Source organism: Dysidea avara, chromosome 12 (assembly GCF_963678975.1).
Source record: "Dysidea avara chromosome 12, odDysAvar1.4, whole genome shotgun sequence".
In the NCBI taxonomy this organism is placed as follows: Eukaryota; Metazoa; Porifera; class Demospongiae; order Dictyoceratida; family Dysideidae; genus Dysidea; species Dysidea avara.
In genome coordinates this window covers 3583724-3605957 of record NC_089283.1, presented here as the reverse complement: position 1 = coordinate 3605957, position 22234 = coordinate 3583724, and the positions used below count along the sequence as shown (strand labels likewise).

The 22234-nt window shown below is 38.5% G+C and overlaps 1 protein-coding gene and 1 long non-coding RNA gene across 2 annotated transcripts in view; one reads left to right on the top strand and one right to left on the bottom strand.

Moving 5' to 3' along the window:
* LOC136240186 (uncharacterized) overlaps positions 1–22234 on the bottom strand; it is a 63570-nt gene that overhangs the window by 15491 nt on the left and 25845 nt on the right. The window lies entirely within an intron of this gene.
* The window catches only part of LOC136240164 (receptor tyrosine-protein kinase erbB-2-like), a 37559-nt gene continuing 31542 nt past the window's right edge, over positions 16218–22234 (top strand). The window contains exons 1-3 of the mRNA XM_066031065.1: positions 16218–16322; positions 16378–16489; positions 16535–16947. Coding sequence (XP_065887137.1) covers positions 16268–16322; positions 16378–16489; positions 16535–16947 — 580 coding nt within the window. The 5' untranslated portion in view covers positions 16218–16267. The remainder of the gene's footprint in view (positions 16323–16377; positions 16490–16534; positions 16948–22234) is intronic.

Sequence of the window (22234 nt, the reverse complement as noted above, 5' to 3'; positions counted from 1 at the left end):
AAGGAGCTACAAGTCTTGTGCTCTCTCCCCAAGTGTATATAGCACCACTTACTGTCGGTGGTAGGTAAGCTCTCCTTTGCCTGCAAAGTCATACCAGTGGGGTGAATCTTTCTCAGGTACCTTAAGCTGCAAGGTATAGTTCATGCACCACAGAATCGCCAACAACGCAGAAGCTTGCTTAGACATTGAGCGGTGGTTGGCTTTTTTACCATCATGGGATGGCACGTCTTATATTTTAGACACAGACTGGATTACATCACAAGGCATGTCATTGTACACCAACACATCAGACTCACTATGTTGGGGTGCCTATTGGTCTGGCAGATGGCTACAAGCTCATTGGGCTTCCATCCAATCCACTAGAAGCATCATGTGGAAGGAGCTTTGTGCAATTGTTTGCACTGTGCACACTTGAGGTCACCTCTGGTCACGCCATAAGGTCCTATCCCACTGTGATAACATTGCGGTAATTGAAATTTAGAAAAAAGGATCCACTAACACCACAGTCATAATGACCCTCATTTGACTACTGTATTTTTGTGCTGGCATAACATACATGTCATTATAATGCATGTTGCAGGTGTGGACAATTCCATAGCAGACACATTGTCTCATTTCCAGGTGGGCCAATTCCGACATTTAGCCCCCCAAGCAGCACCACAGTAGGACAGCATTCCTGCATGACCAGTCCACTACTTGAGAGACTCCTCCATCACTATCAGCAACTCGGAGTAGTCTTTTCAACATGCCATACATATTAAGCTGGGGTTCGAGTACTCCAGCAATTCTGTGAACACTTCAACAACAGACTGCTCCCAGCCTCCTCACTTACTCTCTGTTATTTTGGCCCAGAAGGTTCCCTATAATACAATCTGGTATATCTTTCTGGGATTTGCCTTGAACACATAGAGAACCATATTCCTGACCCCACGCAGGATGAATCACTCCACTTCCTGTGCACTGGAATCAGGAGGGCACAACTCAGCAAGAAGAGAACTTGTCTGCCAATCACTATTTCAGTGCTTCGCACCTTAAAGACACAATTGAGACAGCAGGTATTTTTTCCCTGCTGGAGAAATATTTGTTGTGAGCAGCTTTCACCCTAGCCTTCTATGGCTTTCTGAGGGCTAGTGAAATTGCCACAGTTTAGCTTACCTGGCCAGATCTCCACATGGCAGGTGACCACTACTCTATATTAGTATGCCAGTCACAGACAGGTCCATTCTGCTGTGGCCATTTGCTAATGATTCACACTTCAAGCACTTCTACATGTACTGTACAAGCCATGCACCAGTATGCTAGTCTAGTGCCGGAGTCTTAGGCAGGTCCACTGTTTATGGAGGCTACTTCTCCTCTCTCACCCAGCAGAATCTCACATGCACTCTGCAGCCTGCTACAATCAACAAATCTTAATGAGCGTCATTTTTCCAGCCATAGCTTTCACATAGGAGCAGCAACAACAGCAGCAGCTGCTGGCTTACCTAATTGGCTAATCAAGACCTTAAGGAAGATGGAGCAGTGATGCATATGGAACATGCATACAACCTCCTCCTTCAATTTTTCAATCAGTTCCTTGACTCCTCTCCAAAGCTGACAACATTCAGCGGACCATTTGGAACCCAGATCATCATGCCTAAGACAGACATTCACATCGTAAGACGGTATGTCATTGATATGCATCCTGTATTGCCTGCTGTGCTTTTTTGCTGTATGTGACATGAATTGCTGCATGTATGCTTACTAACTGCTGGACATTGCTGACTATTGGATGCGTGCCTACATAATCATTGCGTGGCTACTTAATATTGACTACTGTTTGTGTGCCTACTCAGTCGTTGCTTTGTGTATGCTTTTATCAGTTGCTGGGAATTATTGACTGCTGTACGTGTGCCTACTGAATTGTTGTGGTACATATGCTCTTTAGTTTTTTTCTGTGCATTATTGGCTACTATACGTGTGTCTATTTAGTCGTGCCTATTTAGTTGTTGCTGTATGGATGCCTTCTAGATGCTGTCCATTGCTGACTTTGGTATGCGTGGCTTCCTAGTGGTTGTATGCATGCGTAATAGTTGCAGGCCATTAGGCATGCAGGCTTCTTACTAGTTGCTGGGAATTTTGTATGTATGTTGTCATTGTGGTATCACCCACCATGAATGCACTCCTTCTTACTTACTGCTTGTCACATAATGTTAATCATTTGCTACTTCATTGATTGTCAGTCAATTGTGTTTGTGGCTTCTCATACATTACTCATTAAATTTGAGTGGCACACCTTCCTCTCAGTTTGTGGCTCATTGTTTGTTTATTGCTTATCATGCATTGCTCATTAGTTAGGGCTTTCATGCCTTGCTCTTTATCCTGGTCAATTATAGTTGCTTTATGTGCTTAGTATTTGGGCTTGTCATGCATTGCTTGTTTTTGTGGCTCATCATGTGTTTTCTTACTATTAATTGCTTATGCTTGCTCTTTATTAGCGCATTGCTCACTGACTTATCATGCATTGCTTGATTTGTTGTGCATTGCTTATTGTTGGTGTCTTTGTTGTTTATCATGCTTGGCTCATTAGTAGTAGGTGCTTATCATGCGTTGCTCATTAGCTTTTTTATGCATTGCTCATTAGTTTGTTTCCATACATTGCTCATTTGCATTGCTTATTGCCATGCATTGTTCATTAGCTTATTAGCCTATCATCCATTGCTCATTAATAACTACTTATCATATATTACTCATTAATGGCTGCTATCATATCATTAATAGCTGAGTTGCCTATTGCTTATCATGCTTTTGCTGCTCATGTGGCTGCTCATACTACATTCTTATTTGAATTGGCCTAAGGCCACTCCAAATAAGACTGTAGTTTCCCATCCTGAGGTTTTCATTTTTCGGTGCGGGCAGGAGGCTTATTATCATTATTCATTATTAAAGATTCGACTGCTCTATTAGAGTAACTCGATCTTGAGAGGATTTCAAGGTCATGAAAATGGCTTTTTTGCAAGCTAGCAACCATTAGAACAGTTCATTTTAATAGGTTTCATTGTGCTTTTTAGCAATGCAAAATAAAAGGCTCCATGAGAAGTTTCCAGAAAGCAGCACAGGAAGTGGTTTTGGAAAAATAATGACAATAATGACCATTTAATGTGGGTGCCCAGACATGATACGGGTGGAGGACGGGAAACTACACTCTCATTTGGAGTGGCCTAATGTAGCAATTACTTATGCATCTTACTTGGCTTGTTAATCGTGCACTTGCTCATTGCTTGTTCATTAGTTGCCTTAGTATGCATCACTTGGTGGTTTCACTTATTGTGTGTTGCTACCACATTTTCCTTTTGTGCCCTTACAATGCTGGCAGAGTTTGGGGAAATTGGGTGCAGTCCAGCTGCTTTGATATGACTAAGTACTGGCTATAGCAATAGGCATACAGCAGCTAACTTCCTCACTAGTGCAGATACGAGTGCATTTAGCACCTAGTGTCTGGCAATGTCCTGGGCTGCCCCATCCAACCCCAAACTATGCTTAGCTTCATGCATGCTGTGCAGTAGAAGTGCATGTGGGCTGAGTGGAAGTAGGATGTTAACACTAATTATATGAAAATAATTAAACTGTAGTAAAATAATTAAACTATAGTTGCATGGTAGCATTCAAAACAGTAATATCAAAAAGTTGACATGTACATGTGTTCACTCACAATGGTATTGTACTGGAATAAGTATGTTTTCATGTTGCAAACATGTTTGTGCACCTGAATTGTCCATACTATAATTGTCCATACTATATATGGGATATTTTTACAGCCTCATAACTCACTTGTTCTTGCCCATATCAAGGCACTTTTTTGACTACAATAATACTGCATTTACACTTGGTGTGGTTTTGCAAACCAGTTTATGAAACTGCAACATCTGTTTATGGGCACGTGTTTAGATCAGTATAGAGCATATTCACATGACATCACAAATGCGGCATTTATTTAAGACACATGCAGCATTTATTTGAGATGAGTGGATAAAGCCTCAATGGTGCAATAGAAAATAATTGCATCTTTGTTCTTTCTAACAGATCTTTTACAGGAGCACCTATTTCGTGACCACCTATGAATGGGTAACAACATACTAGAAGCATGAACTCGTAGCTGGTCTACTTCCTGATGTAGCAGTGGAACGCTTCACATCTTGTGTAGCAACTTGGCAGGCTCAGTGGTCATTTTTTCAGAAACCATACTAATTATGCTCTTATCCTTGTAGTACTATATTCTTCATCGATAGGCAACTACCAAACTGCCATTAAGTGGCTGTTCAGTGTATTTGTGATGGTGAGAAGACACGCAGAAGAATTGCGCCATATCGTGACATGCATGGGCAAACAGATGGGGCATTGTATTGTGATATCGGAAAGTTGACCAGCTAGGAGGTTGTACTTCTAGTATGCTTTTACCCATCCATTGGTGATTACCACATATGGTGTAGCCATGAATTGGCTGCTGCTGTACCAGGTCTGGTGGAAAGAACAGAAACATGATATTTTTGTATTGCAGCATTGGGCTTCTTACCATACATATTTTAAGTGTCTCGTTTGTAATTTCTTCCTAAATATGCTCTATAATGAAGCATGTTAACCTGGAAAAGGGCATAAAATAGGGCTCTGTTAATGGATGGTTAGGAAAGAAGATGGTGGCGAATTAGCACTGTTGTGCTCTAGGGATGGTTAATGGCTTATACCAGCCATTAATATCACTTATTACAATGTGGTCAATATACCGTAAGTGATCGTGTGCTCTTCTTGCTATGAAGTGTTGAATTGTTCCATTTGATATAGTGTTTCTGTTATCCATTGTGCTTTACTTTGATACAATATCTAGTGGACAAATTGAATATAGGAAACTGGACCAAGTCATGCTGGCATGGCAGTTTTATGAGGGCTGGCTGGTTTGGTTTGGCTCAGTTCGGTGTGTGTTTATACTGCAGCGAAAACCAAGACGAGTCATGCCGAACTGAGCCAGTGCATGATATGAGGCAAGTGTAAACGCAGTATTTGTTTCATCGTTTAAAGGGCTTTACAGCACTATTGGCAGCTGCCAGAGTTATTAACAAGAAGCGAGGGCTCAGGTGAATGTGAGGCGAACTGACTATATTAAAGTCATTTAGATTAATTGCAGTGTGCAACTCATTATGAACTTAACACCATGACCAATCCATCTTTTATGTCCATACCATCAATGCTCAATTTCAATCTCCGCAATTTGTTGTATGGATGCTAGCTAGTACACCTTCAGTATGCAACTGAGCAATTCACAAAGCAGAGAATGAACTGTAATGATATTGATGTAGCTATGCATCTTGTAAAGCAAATACATAAAATTCAGTCAAGAGCCAAAGGCATTTTTAGTACAAGTCAAGGATCAAAGTTTATTTTTTGAGTTGACCACCTTGACTGAGGATGAAGATCAGAGTATAGAGATTATCGAAATGCCATGCACCCTGCAGTTCCCATTCTATTCTACTGTATAACTTTCTACCTGAGTTCATCCATTTTTGGCATCGCTTGTAATGAAAATTTTGCATATACCCTGCGTTGCTTGTTGATAAAGGAAAGTTGGCTCATGAACATAATGTGTTCTATAAGCATGAATAGTTGGGCTTCATCATGTCTTATGCAGTCTGGATTTCAAGCATTACTAAACCCATTTTGGTTATTAATACTAAAGCAACATAATTATTATGTTCCCTTTTCTGTTGGATATTCTGTTGGAATCTTGTTCAGTTGCCTTGCTGTCCAGCACATTGGCAACAAGTGCTGGAGTTGGTACAACAAAGTCAAACCATCTATACTCATTACTCTTATTGTATACATGCAGCATTTATTACCAATTAAAGCTGCTATAGATTTGTCAATGGACAATAAATAATATAAGTGCATGCAAGGAAAACTCTGAAATTTTATATGAATAGGGATCATAGAAATAAAAAGCAATGAAACAAGGGAATTCATGATTGAAGTAGTTATCAAAACATGTTAATGTCGACTAGGCCAAGTATAACTGCAGGTGTAGATAACTTACCTTGTCATTACTTTTCATTATAATATTATGATCCGTATATGCTGAAATATAGAAGTTTCCTTGCACTTGTTTGTTTACTTTTTTGTAACCTAATTTATGACTGGTGAACCAATACATACCACATCAAAGGAAAGAATGGCACTAGCAACACGCATTTAAAAAATCAACTGAGCAACTAAACACATGCCCCAACTGAAAATGATGTGGCCATACTGCTTTGTTTTCAGGTATTTTCTACTCATTACGCAGTGTTACAAATAAAGGACAGTATGGTACCACCCAAAAGTAATGTTGTGAGCACAAATTGCACATAATTGAAACTCATTCAAAAAGGGGTGTGGCAACCATTTCATTTGAGAGTCTCCTATAGACTTAATAACAAAATGGCTGTCACATCCCTTTTTTGAAGAATCACGAATGAAATGGCTGCCACGCCCATATTTCGAGCAAGTTATTTAATCACATGCAATTAGTGCTCATTACGTTGCATTTGGGTGGTACCATATATGAAAGTTCCTCTGCGATCAGTCTACTCACTGCAGAAATTACCAACAATTCTTGTGGTTCCCACAATACTGTAGAAGTCATAACATGCTCACCTGCAAAGCAATGCATTACGTAGTAGTGGAGAAAGAAATGAAGGAGGACAAAGCAAGTCCATCCTCCAGCTGGTGCAGTTGGCAAAACCGCATGTCTAAGTTCACCAAACACTAAAACATTCACAATAGTTGTGTTATGCTTGGCTGTAATTATCAGTATAGGCAACAGAAAATTCAGTTAAATAATGTTTTTCACAGGAACCTCTTGGAAGAGTTTGGGATCACTCTGCAGGAATTGAGTTTGATTATATACCTAATCTACTACCTATGCTACAAAGCTGTCAAAGGAATAATTTGAGGCTGCAGCTGGTTTTGGGGAAATACTATTAGCCAGAAAAGCCCAAACCGTCATGATCCATACTATGCTACTATGCAGTATTACTGTACTGTATAATAGCAAGCTACTTATATATACATTACATAATCAAGACACACGGTAGTGTGTCGTGCGGCCCAAGTAGCCGGCGCGCCACACCGTGAGTATATTTACAGGAAGAAAGTAAACGCGATTCTCACACCTTTGTAGCTCCGTGATTCCTTATCCGATTGAAACCAAAGTTGCTACAGAAGTGCCGGCTAGGTCGGGGAGTCCACATTCCAAATTTGAAGAAAATCGCTCCAGCCATTTCCGAGATACAAGCGGCCAAAGTTTGGGGTTTTTTTCTTCGTTTTTTTCTTCTACTTCTTTTCGCACACTTTGCAAAATCCGCCATAAAACGCGAATTCGTGCTCCAATCGGGCTGAAATTTGGTACACTTAAAGGGCTCATTAAAGCGAATCTCAGTACCAAGTTTGGTAGGAATCCGATGAACCTTCACGGAGTTATGACCAATTATTTGCATAAAATAAGGTTGAAAATCTGTCACGCCCAAAGGGTAAACCGCTTGAAGGAATGAGCTGAAAATTGTTATGTAGATGGAGTAGATGATGGTTTGACCATGCTTGAAAAGGTTTTGCTTGATGGTTCCTGGGATGAGATATTTAAAGTTGATGATGTAAGTGTTTGTACAGAGGCGTTTACTTTAGTGATGCAGTATGTCCTTGATGCAGTGTTACCTCTTAAAAAGATGAGGGTTAAATGTACTAGTCATCCATGGTCACATGATGCTGATATTACTGTTTTGCGACACCAGAGGGACTGGTTGCATCGTAGGGCATTGAAATCAGGCAACCCTGAAGATTGGGATAGATACAAGAAAAGTCGAAACCAGGTTACAGCTTTGACTAGATCTGCAAAGCAGAAGTTTTTGGCAACACTATCACATAATCTATCAAATGACTCACATAAGTTTTGGAGAAATTTTAAACATCTATCAACGCGACAGAGGGTTCACAGCTGCATCCCTAATATAGATGTTGAATCCATTAACCAGCATTTTCTTACTATTGCTCATAAAACTGTTGGTAAGATGCAATTGTCAACTACGTCTCCACTTTCCTATATTGCAGTTTCGGATGTGCCGGATATGGTAATGAAGGAAGTTGATGTGTGGGAAGTACATAGGCGCATTTGTGACCTGAGTATTCACAAATCTGCAGGGATAGATAAAATACCAACTAAGTTTATTAAAGCCTCAACATTCAATATGGCTATGCTTCTCACTAAACTTATTAACAAAAGTATTATATCACAAACATTTCCCGATATTTGGAAAAATGCTGTTGTGACACCAGTTCAGAAATCTAATCAAAATTGTTCATTGTCTAACTTTCGTCCTATCTCTGTCTTACCGGTTTTTTCGAAGATTCTGGAGAGGGTTGTTTTTGATCAGCTTGTGTCACATTTTACTTGTTATAACCTTTTTTCAAACAAACAATCTGGTTTTAGAGCTGGGTATTCTACTCAAGATGTGCTGCTGCATGTCAGTGAATCATGGCTCCGGGCAATTGATGTTGGACAGTATGTGGGTGCCATCTTTTTAGACCTGACTAAGGCTTTTGATTGTGTAAATCATAATATCCTGTTACAGAAGTTGGACTGCTACGGCATTAGAGGAGGTGCGTATGAGTGGATTGAAAGTTTTTTATGTAACAGAACACAGCAAGTAAGTGTAAAAGATGCCCTTTCATCCAAGGGACTTGTTACTATTGGAGTTCCTCAGGGGTCTATCTTGGGACCTCTGCTGTTTTCAATATATGTGAATGATTTGCCAAATTCAATTACTTTATGTGATGTTAACATGTATGCTGATGACACAGAGTTGCACTATAGTAGCAGTCAACTAGAAAGAGTGGAGCAAGTACTTCAGAATGGCCTTGAGGAGGCTTCTAACTGGATGTCAGTGAATGGATTTAAATTGAACATTGATAAATCAGTTTGTATGTTGATTGGTACACGACAAAGAGTTAGTGATGGGACTTTATGCTTGTCACTTAATGACAGTATGTTGAAGCAAGTGACATCAACCAAGTATCCAGGTTTGTTTATAGATCAATATTTAACATGGCAAAATCATATAGATTATGTTTTGAAAAGAGTGAGGGGAAAAATCTACTCTATTAATCGCCTAAAACCTCCTCCTACTGTCAGGAAGTTACTGTACCAAGTGTATCTTCTGCCCATTCTAGAATATTGTGATGTGGTGTGGCAACCAACAAATGCAAGCCAAACTAGACATTTAGAAAGATTTCACTCTAAGTATATTTCTCTTTGTAATGACTCATCTATCTCAGGACAGTCCCTTACTGAACGACGCAAGTTTCATACCATTCTACAAACTTACAAAGTATTGCACAAGTTGGCTCCAGATTATCTCCATGGCATATTTGAATATGCTGTTAATGTTACGGGACGTATCAGCAGAAATGCTCATCGCTTGTTTGTTCCACAGCTACGGACTAATTATGGGAAAAGAAGCCTATATTACAGAGGTACTATATTGTGGAACGCTCTGCCAGCTGCTTTGTATCACGCATCAACTTTATTTCAATTCAGGAGTAGCTATTTAGAACAATATAATTGTAGTTAATATTAATTTGTAAATGTATGTAGTTTTATACATGTATGCTGTATACAGGGCGTAGCTGAAAAACAGCTTTGCTGATGCTACCTTCCCTGTTTAAATAAATTGAGAAAAAAAAAAAAAAAAAGTAACTATCGTAGGAGTGCCTTTTTGTGGTTTGAAAGGAATCCAGTTAAAGGCCATCGAGATATGACACAAAACCCAACCTGTGTCACAATTACGCGATCGATTTTTATGAAAAAAAAACCTATTAGTTTTCACGCCTACCAGGCAAACCGCTTAGAGCAGTGAGCTGAAAATCGGTGTGTAGCTGGAATAATTATCATAGAAATTCCTTGCAGTAGTACAGAAGAATCGGATTATAAACCACTGAGTTATGATTCCAAAGCCAACTACGTGTAGCATATGCGAGATCGAGATACTCTAATAGAACAGTCACTCTAATGGAGCATTCAGCTACGTATATAACTTACTCCATTACAGAATTATATGACATTGCAAGTTATTCTGTAGGGAGTTCAGCTACAAACAGTTAATCTTATAGACAATTCAGCTACAAGCAAGTCACCCTGTAGAGAGTTCAGCTACAAATATGTTGCTGTAGAGATTCAGAACATTATAAGTCACACTGAAGAGAATTCAGCTATAAACAAGTCACCCTGTAGAGACAACAAGTCACTCTGTAGAGAATTCAGCTACAAGCAAGTCACTACGTAAAGGGTTCAGCTACAAAATAGCTACCCAGCAGAGAGTTCATCTAGATCAGCTACAAACAAGTTACTTTATGCAATGTTCAGTTACAAGTAAGTCACTCTGTAGAGACTTCAGCTACAAACAAGTCACTCTGTAGTACAAACAAGTCACCGTGTAGCTGGAGAGTTCAGCAATCAATCAAAAAAACCACTCTGTAAAGAGTTCAGCTATACAAACATGTTATAACTCTATAGAGAAAGTTATAACTCTATAGAGAGATCAGGTAGAAACAATTAGTCATCCAGTAGAGAGATCAGCTACAAGTCATCACCTTATAGAGAGTTTAGTTACAAAGGAACCACCATGTAGAGAGTTCAGCTGCAAACATATCACCCTGTAGAGAGTGCAGCTATGAACAGATCACCCTGTAGAGAGTTCAGCTAGAAAAAGTTATTCTGTAGAGAGATCAGCTAGAAGGATCACCTTGTAGAGAGTTCAACTACAAACAAATCACTCTGTAGATAGTTCAGCTACAAACAAGTCACCCTATATAGAGAGATCAGCTAGAAGAAGTTACCTTGTACAGAGCTCAGCTACAAAGAAACCATCATATAAAGAGTTCAGCTGCAAACAAATCATCCTGTAGAAAGTTCAGCTACGAACAGATCACCCTGCACTACGAACAGATCACCCTGCAGAGAGATCAGCTAGAAACAAGTCACCCCATAGAGAGAGCAGCTACAAAGACACCATCCTGTAGAGAGTTCTATTACAAACAGATAACCCTATAGAGAGTTCAGCTACAAACAATTCACCCTGTAGAGAGAGCTCCTAGAAGATGTTACCTTGTAGATAGTTCAGCTATAAACAACAAACCACCCTGTAGAAAGATCAGCTAGAAGAAGTCAACTTGTAGAGAGTTAAGTTACAAACAAACCACCACGTAGAGAGTTCAGCTAAAAGAAGTTACCTTGTAGAGAGTTCAGCTACAAAGAAACCATTCTGTAAAGAGCTCAGCTGCAAACAAATCACCTGTACAGAATTCAGCTACAATCAAATCACCCTGTAGCTAGAAGGAGTTACCTTGTAGAGAGTTCCGTTACAAAGAAACCACCATGTAGAGAAGTCAGCTACAAACAAACCACCACGTACAGAGTTCAGCCAGATGAAGTTACCTTGTAGAGAGTTCAGCTACCAAGGAACCATTCTTTAAAGAGCTCAGCTGCAAACAAATCACCTATATACAGAATTCAGCTACAAACAAATCACCCTGTAGAGAGATCAGCTAGAAGAAGTTATCTTGTAGATAGTTCAGCTACAAATAAATCTCCCTGTAGAGAGATTAGCTACAAGATGTTACCTTGTAGATAGTTCATCTACAAACAAATCACCCTGTAGAAAGATCAGCTAGAAGAAGTCACCTTGTAGAGAGTTCAGCTACACACAAACCACCATGTAGAGAGTTCAGCTAGAAGAAGTTACCTTGTATTAGGGAGTTCAGCTACAAAGAAACCATCATGTAGAGAGTTCAGCTGCAAACAAATCACCTGTAGAGAGTTCATGCAGCTACAAACAAATCTCCCTGTAGAGAGATCAGCTAGAAGAAGTTATCTTGTAGATAGTTCAGCTACAAACAAATCTCCCTGTAGAGAGATCAGCTAGAAGAAGTTTCCTTGTAGATAGTTCAGCTACAAACAAATCACCCTGTAGAAAGATCAGCTAGAAGAAATCACCTTGTAGAGAGTTTAGTTACAACTAAACCACCATGTAGAGAGTTCAGCTATAAACTATACCTTGTAGAGACATCAGCTAGAAGAAGTTACCTTGTAGAGAGTTCAGCTACAAAGAAACCATTCTGTAAAGAACTCAGCTGCAAACAAATCACCTGTACAAAATTCAGGTACAAACAAATAACCCTGTAGAAAGATCAGCTAGAAGAAGTTACCTTGTAGAGAGTTCAGTTACAAAGAAAACACCATGTAGAGAATTCAGCTACAAACAAATCACCCTGTAGAGAGATGAGCTAGAGGAAATTACCTTGTAGAGAGTTCAGCTACAAAGAAACCACCATGTAGAGAGTTCAGCTGCAAAGAAATCACCCTGTAGAAAATTCAGCCACAAACAGATTGCCCTGTAGAAAGATCAGTTAAAAGAAGTTACCTTGTAGAGAGTTCAGCTACAAAGAAACTATTCTGTAAAGAGTTCAGCTGCAAACAAATCACCTGTACAGAATTCAGCTACAAACAAATCTCCCTGTAGAGAGATCAGCTAGAAGAAGTTACCTTGTAGATAGTTCAGCTACAAACAAATCACCCTGTAGAAAGATCAGCTAGAAGAAGTCACCTTGTAGAGAGTTCAGCTACAAACAAACCACCATGTAGAGAGTTCAGCTAGAAGAAGTTACCTTGTAGAGAGTTCAGCTACAAAGAAACCATTCTGTAAATAGCTCAGCTGCAACAAATCACCTGTACAGAATTTAACTACAAACAAATCATCCTGTAGAGAGATCAGCTAGAAGAAATTACCTTGTAGAGAGTTCAGCTACAAAGAAACTATTCTGTAAAGAATTCAGTTTCACTAGAAATACCTACCTATATTACAGCCACTACCACCACACCCTTCACTAGATTTCAACATTATTTTCACTTCAATATACCTACTGCTAGAACTAATCATTATCATAATAGCTACTTTCTAAAATCCTTTCGTGATTGGAACTTACTACCCATTTCTGCTATCGAAGCTGCTACTCTAGATAATTTTACTAATCAACTACGTAAGTTATTAATTGTATAACTATATTATCGTAACTTTTCTTTTTTTTTCTTTTATTGTAATATATGCACTATAACTCACTGATTGATTATAACTAACAATTATATGTATGTACTGTATGCTGTAACTTATTATTTATGAATAGTAATTGTAATCAACACATGCACTGTTTATTATTAGTAATTGTAACATACACATTGTAGCATACATGCTTTAACTTATTGATCGTAATGCGTTTTGTGATTTACATCCTAGGCAAACCAGCTGTGCTGCCTGCCTAGTAATTAATAATAAAAATAAAGAGTTCAGCTGCAAACAAATCACCTGTACAGAATTCAGCTACAAACAAATCTCCCTGTAGAGAGATCAGCTAGAAGAAGTTATCTTGTAGATAGTTTAGCTACAAACAAATCACCCTGTAGAGAGATCAGCTAGAAGATATTACATTGTAGATAGTTCAGCTACAAACAAATCACCCTGTAGAAAGATCAGCTAGAAGAAGTCACCTTGTAGAGAGTTCAGCTACAAACAAACCACCCTGTAGAAAGATCAGCTAGAAGAAGTCACCTTGTAGAGAGTTCAGCTACAAAGAAACCATTCTGTAAAGAACTCAGTTGCAAACAAATCACCTGTACAGAATTCAGCTACAAACAAATCACCCTGTAGAGAGATCAGCTAGAAGAAATTACCTTGTAGAGAGTTCAGCTACAAATAAATCACCCTGTAGAAAGATCAGCTAGAAGAAGTCACCTTGTAGAGAGTTCAGCTACAAACAAACCACCATGTAGAGAGTTCAGCTAGAAGAAGTTACCTTGTAGAGAGTTCAGCTACAAAGAAACCATTCTGTAAAGAGCTCAGTTGCAAACAAATCACCTGTACAGAATTCAGCTACAAACAAATCACCCTGTAGAGAGATCAGCTAGAAGAAATTACCTTGTAGAGAGTTCAGCTACAAATAAATCACCCTGTAGAAAGATCAGCTAGAAGAAGTCACCTTGTAGAGAGTTCAGCTACAAACAAACCACCATGTAGAGAGTTCAGCTAGAAGAAGTTACCTTGTAGAGAGTTCAGCTACAAAGAAACCATTCTGTAAAGAGCTCAGTTGCAAACAAATCACCTGTACAGAATTCAGCTACAAACAAATCACCCTGTAGAGAGATCAGCTAGAAGAAATTACCTTGTAGAGAGTTCAGCTACAAATAAATCACCCTGTAGAGAGATCAGCTAGAAGATGTTACCTTGTAGAGAATTCAGTTACAAAGAAACCACCATGGAGAGTTCTGTAATAAATATATGTATTATATACATAATTTGTACATTTACTGATAAAATCAGAAATATTTAAAGTACATTTGCTTCATCTTTTCTTCTTCCTGTGGTAAAGAAAAAAAGATAGGTTAAAAAAGTCCCAAAGATACAAATACAAAAAGAAGTGAAATCTAATCCAAAACAGCCTAGCTGTAAAAAAAGAGTGCGGCCCTCAAAAAGGCTATGGTGAAAAAAGATGTGAAATCCAAGGTGGCGGCCAAGAAATGGCTGTGATGGTAGGTTAATGGTAAAAATTTTAATAACGACAATTCAGATGAATTTGGTGCCGCTTGGTCTTGGCACAAAATTCACCTAAATTGTCGTTATTAAAATTTTTACCTTTAACCTACCATCACAGCCATTTCTTGGCCGCCACCTTGGATTTCACATCTTTTTTCACCATAGCCTTTTTGAGGGCCGCACTCTTTTTTTACAGCTAGGCTGTTTTGGATTAGATATATATTACATAATACTTTATAGCTTTTCCTGCATTATAAAAGCTAGCTATAGTGTATATATATATATATGAGTAGCACTTTTGCATTACAATTTACATGGTATCTATAATGACATGATGTAAGAGTTGTCCTAGTATACCAAGCATAATTAGTCATATTGTACACATCCAAAACTTTGAAAACCCATCATAACCAGCTGTCTTATTAGTGGAATGGAATTTGTGTATGGTACTAATTTTTGGACATGACTTCCAACACATGTTATCCCTAATAGACCAAATTTGTATAATGATTACTGTGATAATTGTTGTAGATTTTTGTGAAGGTCGCAAAATACAAGAAACTGTTGCTGGTGATCAATCAAAAGAAGAATTTTTAGAAGTTATGAGTAATGTGTATTGTGGGTGTAGGGTGGTTGATGGAAGTGTTAACATTTTAGAGAGACCAATGAATGAGACTTATAGTTCTACAGATTTTGAATTCCTGTCTAGTGTGGAGGAAATTGGTGACACATTAAATATTCAGAACATCAACGTAACTGATAATATAACACTACCAAATTTACGACTGATCAGAGGACGTAACCTGATTGGATATTTATTACCTCCTTCAGGAGATCCGGCATTGGTCATCCTTAATGTTACAGCACCAGTGTACCTACCAAAACTGACAGAGATCACATTAGGAGATGTGTACATTGTGAATGTTAGCTCTTGTAATCACAGAGGTGTCCTGTGGGAGGATATTCTTACTGACCCTAACAGTCAATATCAAGACATAGGAAATGATCATTGTCCTAGTAAGTCAAGCTTGTACATAACAGTGTATGGTGTAATGATATTTTCGTTTAGGCAGTACAGACATAATTGCTAGTGACTGTTCACACTGTGAGTACCAATATTGTTGGAGCTCGGGATTGTGTCAAACTTGTAAGAAGCTCTCATCTTTGATATTGTAATTATCCTGTTCTATAGTGACAAAGAATTTTGGCACTTGCTTTGAAGACTGTTCAACTAGGAGGTGTTACCTGAACATTGCAGGGAATCCTCAGTGTTGTAGTAGAGAATGTGCAGCTGGTTGTGTGGGACCTAATGATAACCAGTGTACTGTGAGTATACTACCGAATGTGCAGATGATTATATTATGTACGTTAACATTGCAGGCCTGTGAAAATTTTGACAACAATGGTACTTGTGTTACTAACTGTCCTCCAAGAGAAGTATACAATCCAGAAACTGAATCATTTGAGAATAATGACAATTTCAGATTTCATTCCGGATCACTCTGTTTGGAATCATGTCCTAGTAATTATAAGTGATTTAAGTGCTCTAACTAATAATGAAGTATTCTTTCATAGGTACTCGGTTTGAACAAGGAACATTTTGTGTAAGTGAGTGTCAACCAGGTTTTCAAATGGTGGGACGTGTTTGTGAACCATGTCCGAATGGAGTGTGTGTGGGAGGAAGAGGTGAATTATTACAATTTGGAATATTTACTCACTAGTGTGAACTCATTATCGATAGTGTGTAGAGGAGTAGATGAAGCATTACTATCTGCAGCAGTTCAGACATTCTCTGGATGTACTATTGTTAATGGTGACCTCACTTTTAATTTGCTGACTTATGAAGAATTCATGTAAGTGACTGATACAATAGTTTACATGACTTATAATTTTCACAGCAATCAAAATCTTAATTTAACGCAAGTAAAAGAGGATTTATCCAGTATTGAGGTGATCTTAGGTCGACTAACCATAAGTGGATGGGGAGAGGAAGTGTTTGACTATCTTCCGAATCTCATGTACATTGGAGGCTTTGAGGAACAAACTGCTTTATCAGATGATTATCTTGATTCTCTGAACATCAGTGACAACAATCCAACCATCAATCCTAGCATAATCACTATCAGTTTGACCCAAATACACTTTCCCAAACTTGTGGAAATATCAGGGTTGGATATTTTGGTAGCAAATAACCCTGCTTTGTGCTATATTGGAGAATTGGAGTATTATAAAGCATCACCTAAACAGACAGTGTTCTACACTGACCCTGTGATTCCTACTGCAGTAGGCCGAAGACCCTACAGTGAATGTGGTAAGTGATTTTGCATCATATTATTACATGCTATTATGATCCAAAAGCAGTAAATATGCTTGACTACAGTTCATGCGATATGTGGTTGCTAGTTTCTGCCTTTTACATCATGTTATATAGAATCTAATCCAAAACAGCCAAGCTGTAAAAAAAGGTGTGGCCAGCGGCACAAAATTCACCTGAATTGTCATTATTAAAATTTTTACCATTAACCTACCATCACAGCCATTTCTTGGCCGCCACCTTGGATTTCACATCTTTTTTCACCATAGCCTTTTTGAGGGCCGCACACTTTTTTTACAGCTTGGCTGTTTTGGATTAGATTTCATTTCTTTTTGTATTTGTATACCCCAAAGCCGGCCTATGGCCGGCTTTGGGATTTTTTTAACCTATCTTTTTTCTTTACTACAGGAAGAAGAAAAGATGTAGATGTACTTTAAATGTTTTATCAGTAAATGTACAAATTATATATATATATATATAATACATAATATCATATTGATTACAGAAATCTCCATGGTGGTTCTTTGTAACTGAACACTCTACAAGGTGACTTCTTCTAGATGCTCTCTCTACAGGGTGAATTGTTTGTAGCTGAACGATCTACAAGGTAGCTTCTTCTAGCTGATCTCTCTACAGGATGATTTGTTTGTAGCTGAATTCTGTACAGGTGATTTGTTTGTAGCTGAGCTCTTTACAGAATGGTTTCTTTGTAGCTGAACTCTCTACAAGGTAACTTCTTCTAACTGATCTTTCTACAGGGCAATTTGTTTGTAGCTGAATTTTCTACAGGGTGATTTCTTTGCAGCTGAACTCTCTACATGGTGGTTTCTTTGTAGCTGAACTCTCTACAAGGAAATTTCTTCTAGCTGAACTCTCTACAAGGAGATTTGTTTGTGGCTGAACTATCTACAAGGTAACTTCTTCTAGCTGATCTCTCTACAGGGTGATTTGTTCGTAGCTGAACTCTTTACAGAATGGTTTCTTTGTAGCTGAATTCTCTACAAGGTATCTTCTTCTAGCTGATGTCTCTACAAGGTCACTAGTTTGTAGCTGAGCTCTCTACATGGTGGTTTCTTTGTAACTGAACTCTCTACAAGGTGACTTCTTCTAGCTGATCTTTCTACAGGGTGATTTGTTTGAAGGTGAACTCTCTACAAGGAAACTTCTTCTAGCTGATCTCTCTACAGGGAGATTTGTTTGTAGCTCTACAGGTGATTTGTTTGCAGCTGAACTCTCTACATGATGGTTTCTTTGTAGCTGAACTCTCTACAAGGTAACTTATTCCAGCTGATCTCTCTACATGGAGATTTGTTTGTAGCTGAACTCTCTACATGATGGTTTATTTGTAGCTGAACTCTCTGCAAGGTAACTTCTTCTGTTGATCTCTCTACAGGGCGATTTGTTTGTAGCTGAACTCTCTACATGGTGGTTTCTGTGTAGCTGAACTCTACAAGGTGATTTTTTCTAGCTGAACTATCTCTTTCCATAGTTGCATGAACTCCCTACAAGGTAACTTCTTCTAGCTGATCTCTGTACAGGGTGAATTTTTTGTAGCTGATCTCTCTACAGGGTGACTTGTTTGTAGCTGATCTCTATACAGGTTTCTTGTTTCTAGTTGATCTCTTGAATTCTCTTCAGCGTGACTGCTCTATTAGGATGACTGCTCTATTAGAGTATCTCGATCTCGCACTTGCTGCACCAAGTTAGATTTCGTGTTATAACTCCGTGGCTTTAAGTCTGATTCTTCTACATCATTGATGAGCCTTTCTAAGATGATTACTCCATCTGTACAACGATTTTCAAAGCATTACTCCAAGCGGTTTATCTGGTAGGCGTAGCAAGCAGTTGTTTTTTTATTAGCTAATCTCGATTGCGTAATTGTTATAATACACACTGTTGGTTTTTTCGTTGTATCTTCCTGGTTTTTAGCTCGATTTCTTTCAAACCACAAAAGGTTTGAGGTTCAATAGTTAACCTATTAACCCACCGATTTTCAGCTTCTTCACATACGCGGTTTACCCTGTAGGCGTGACAACATATTGGAGTTATGTTTCGTGAATAATCGCTCATAACTCTTTGCCTGTTTATCGTATTCCAGCCAAAGTTGGTACCGAGATGCGCCGTTATACCCCCCTTCTGTGTGCCAAAATTCAAGGCAATCGGATATGGCGTTCGCGTTTTATAGCAGTTTTTGTAAGTGTGCGACAAGAGGAAGAAAAATAAGAAGAAGAAAAACGAAGAAACTAAGCCAATTTTTGAAGTCGCATATCTCGGGAATGCGTGAAGCGATTTCGCTCAAATTTGGAATGTGGAGTACTGAAGTTGGAGGGAGTGTCCACAGCAAAGTCGTCTTGTTTCTTTAAGGCAGCACAGAGCTACGGAGGTGCTAAAATTGCATTTTCTTTCTTCCTGTCAATATACTCACAGGTGTTGCGCGCCGGCTTCTTGGGCCGCACGACACACTACCGTGTGTCTTGATATATGCAAGTTGACCAAAATGTGACCATCTCAGCAAAACCCTGACTTAGCATTATCTGCAGTATCCAAGGAATGGATCACCAAACTTTCAGCCTTCTGTAGTTTTGGAATTACAACACTAGACAGTAGTAGGAAGAACAAGATAATCGATTTATACAGCAACTATATATACTGAAAATATTCTACAGGTGTTTACATTCGCAGTCATAACTTTCATTTCATTAGTCTACGACGTTGCGATTTGGCTTAAAATGTTCACCAATGATTAGCAAATCAGTCAAGGTATAGTTGTTAACCTTGTAGTCACTTACACATATGGGTGTGAAGGCGGTTTAGTTGCAGGGGCGTAGCTAGCCAGACGGTGGTGGGGGGCAGGCATCCCCCACAAAACACTAGACATTGTTCATAATTGCACAAAAGACTAATGACCCAATGATGGGCTAGCCAACATACGGTGTTGTATTATTACAGCTTACATAACTAGCTACATAACTACTTCATTACTGATTGCTACCAGTTACCACTTATCAATGGAAATATTTTCGTTGAGCATCATCGCACGTGCCACAACTGTACTCCAACAAATTCGTCCACAATCCGGTAGAACTATATTGTGAATATTTTAGTACAAAATACAATGTGTCACAGTTAGCTACTTATGCCAGCCAAAGTCTGTGCTTTAGTCCTAGCACACTGGCATAGTATGACTAGCTCACTCACTTCAGCCAGCAAAATTCAAACGCCATGTATTGGCATGAAATCCCAACTCTATACCTTTCCTGTTAGCAGAATTTGTAAGCTTGTGACGGATCATCTGACTGACTGACAAAGTGCCGGAAAAAAATTTAACTGGCATGCCACCACACTGTATGAAGATTCAGTGTAATTAACTCGGGAAAATAAAGTTGGTCCATTTAACACTTTATCACCTCATAGGTTTGTTGCATCATTGCATATCACTTGTCACTTCTGAGTTGCAACTCTTGCAAAGTCACTTTGAGTGGGTCATCTGTCTTTAGATTTCAAAAAATGCACTATTACGTGAGTAATGTAGGCTAAATATAGAACTGTGTCTAATATTTTCGTTCGGTGAAAGCATAGTCTACAGGGTATATGGGGGAACCCCTGGGGATTCGGGCATACCTTATTTTTAGCGCATCGTTTTATTAATTGCTTGTAACACGCAAGAAATCATCGTATTATTATTATTATTCACAAATGAGTTGAATGTTGCGTGCACTCGCGTAGTAGCGCACAAACAGTAATTTGGGATGCGTGTCAGTTACTGGAAAGCTTGTGACGGAAGTTTTAAAAAAACATCACTTAGTGATGGGGGGCAAATGCCTCCCCTTGCTTCCCTTGGCTACGCCACTGTTTAGCTGAAGAAATGATGTCGATATCACTTACGTTTACCGCATTGTAAACAAATGCACATGACATGCATACCATTGGAACTACAGAAACGGAAAATTATTTTCAAACTCTATGAACAGGCGAATAAGATGGTGTGTAGTATTAATCTATTTGAGTCTTCCTTGGTCCAATAAAACCTTGCATATTTTTTCTTTGTAGCCTTTAAATTTTGATTTTTCTTTGTAGCCTTTAAATTTTGATTTTCTCAATATGCGTGCTTGTGTGAAAAAGTCAGGTTTTTGCTGAGACAGTCACAAATAATAATACGAGTACACAAAAAAATTGGAGTTGATAAAAAAGTACTGAAACAAGCTGGAATAGTGCATGATATTAAATAACGGTAAAACAATAAGAAGTGTTATATCCAGCACAGTAGGGATGTAATACTTCCTATTGCTTTACTGTAGTAATATCATGCACTACTCCAGCTTGTTTCAGTACTTTTTATCAATGTGCTATGGTCCCTACTCTAGTTGAAATTCCAATTTTTTGTGTACTTGTTTGTTAACTTTTTTGCAAAATAAAATTATTGTGACTGGTGAGCCCACACATACCGCATCAAAAGAAAGAAATTACATCACATGCCCATCTATCAATAAGTAAAGTATCCATTGCACTTCATTGTCGACTATGTTCAACCTGTTACACAGCATTGTGAATCAAGAACTGTTTGAAAAACACCTCTGCAATCAAAGTAGTCACTATGGAAAATACGGACGATTTCTGTTAGAAGGGAAGCCATCACATGCTACTGCCAAATTGACACCTTTAGGTGTCAGCAAAGATGAATAGAATTTAAGGGAAGACACTGGTAAGCCCATGAAGAATGCATTGTACGTACTGCAATATGCCAAAGGGCATGTGTCTGGCTGAAGTGACATTGAACAGTGAAACAATTAAGCCCGTAGTCTTAGCCATTATTGAGTTACGCTATTATGAAGGCATCAGTCAGTTACCAGCGTTGGGAGTAACGCGTTACATATGTAACGCGTTACATATGTAACGCGTTACATAATATTATTACTTTTGTGGTAACAAAGTAATATAACGAAATACACTATGAAAACAGGTAATATAATGCAAGATACTTTACTTACAAATATAACGCGTTACCTAAGTAATATAATTACTGTAACGAGTGTAATCCTCTGAGTAATGCCTAACCACAACGGAGTAAAGAGGTCTACTGAATGAAACTTATTCACTAGCTTCTTAATTATAACCAAGATTTGCACATTGTCCAACAACACAATCATGTCACGTGATAAGGTGGTAGTTTCACACGTAAGGCTGTGGACACAAAGTAATATAATATGTAATATTATTACAGTTACTTTATTATATGGGTAATATGTAACTGTAACTAAATAGTTTAGTTGCAAGTAATATGTAA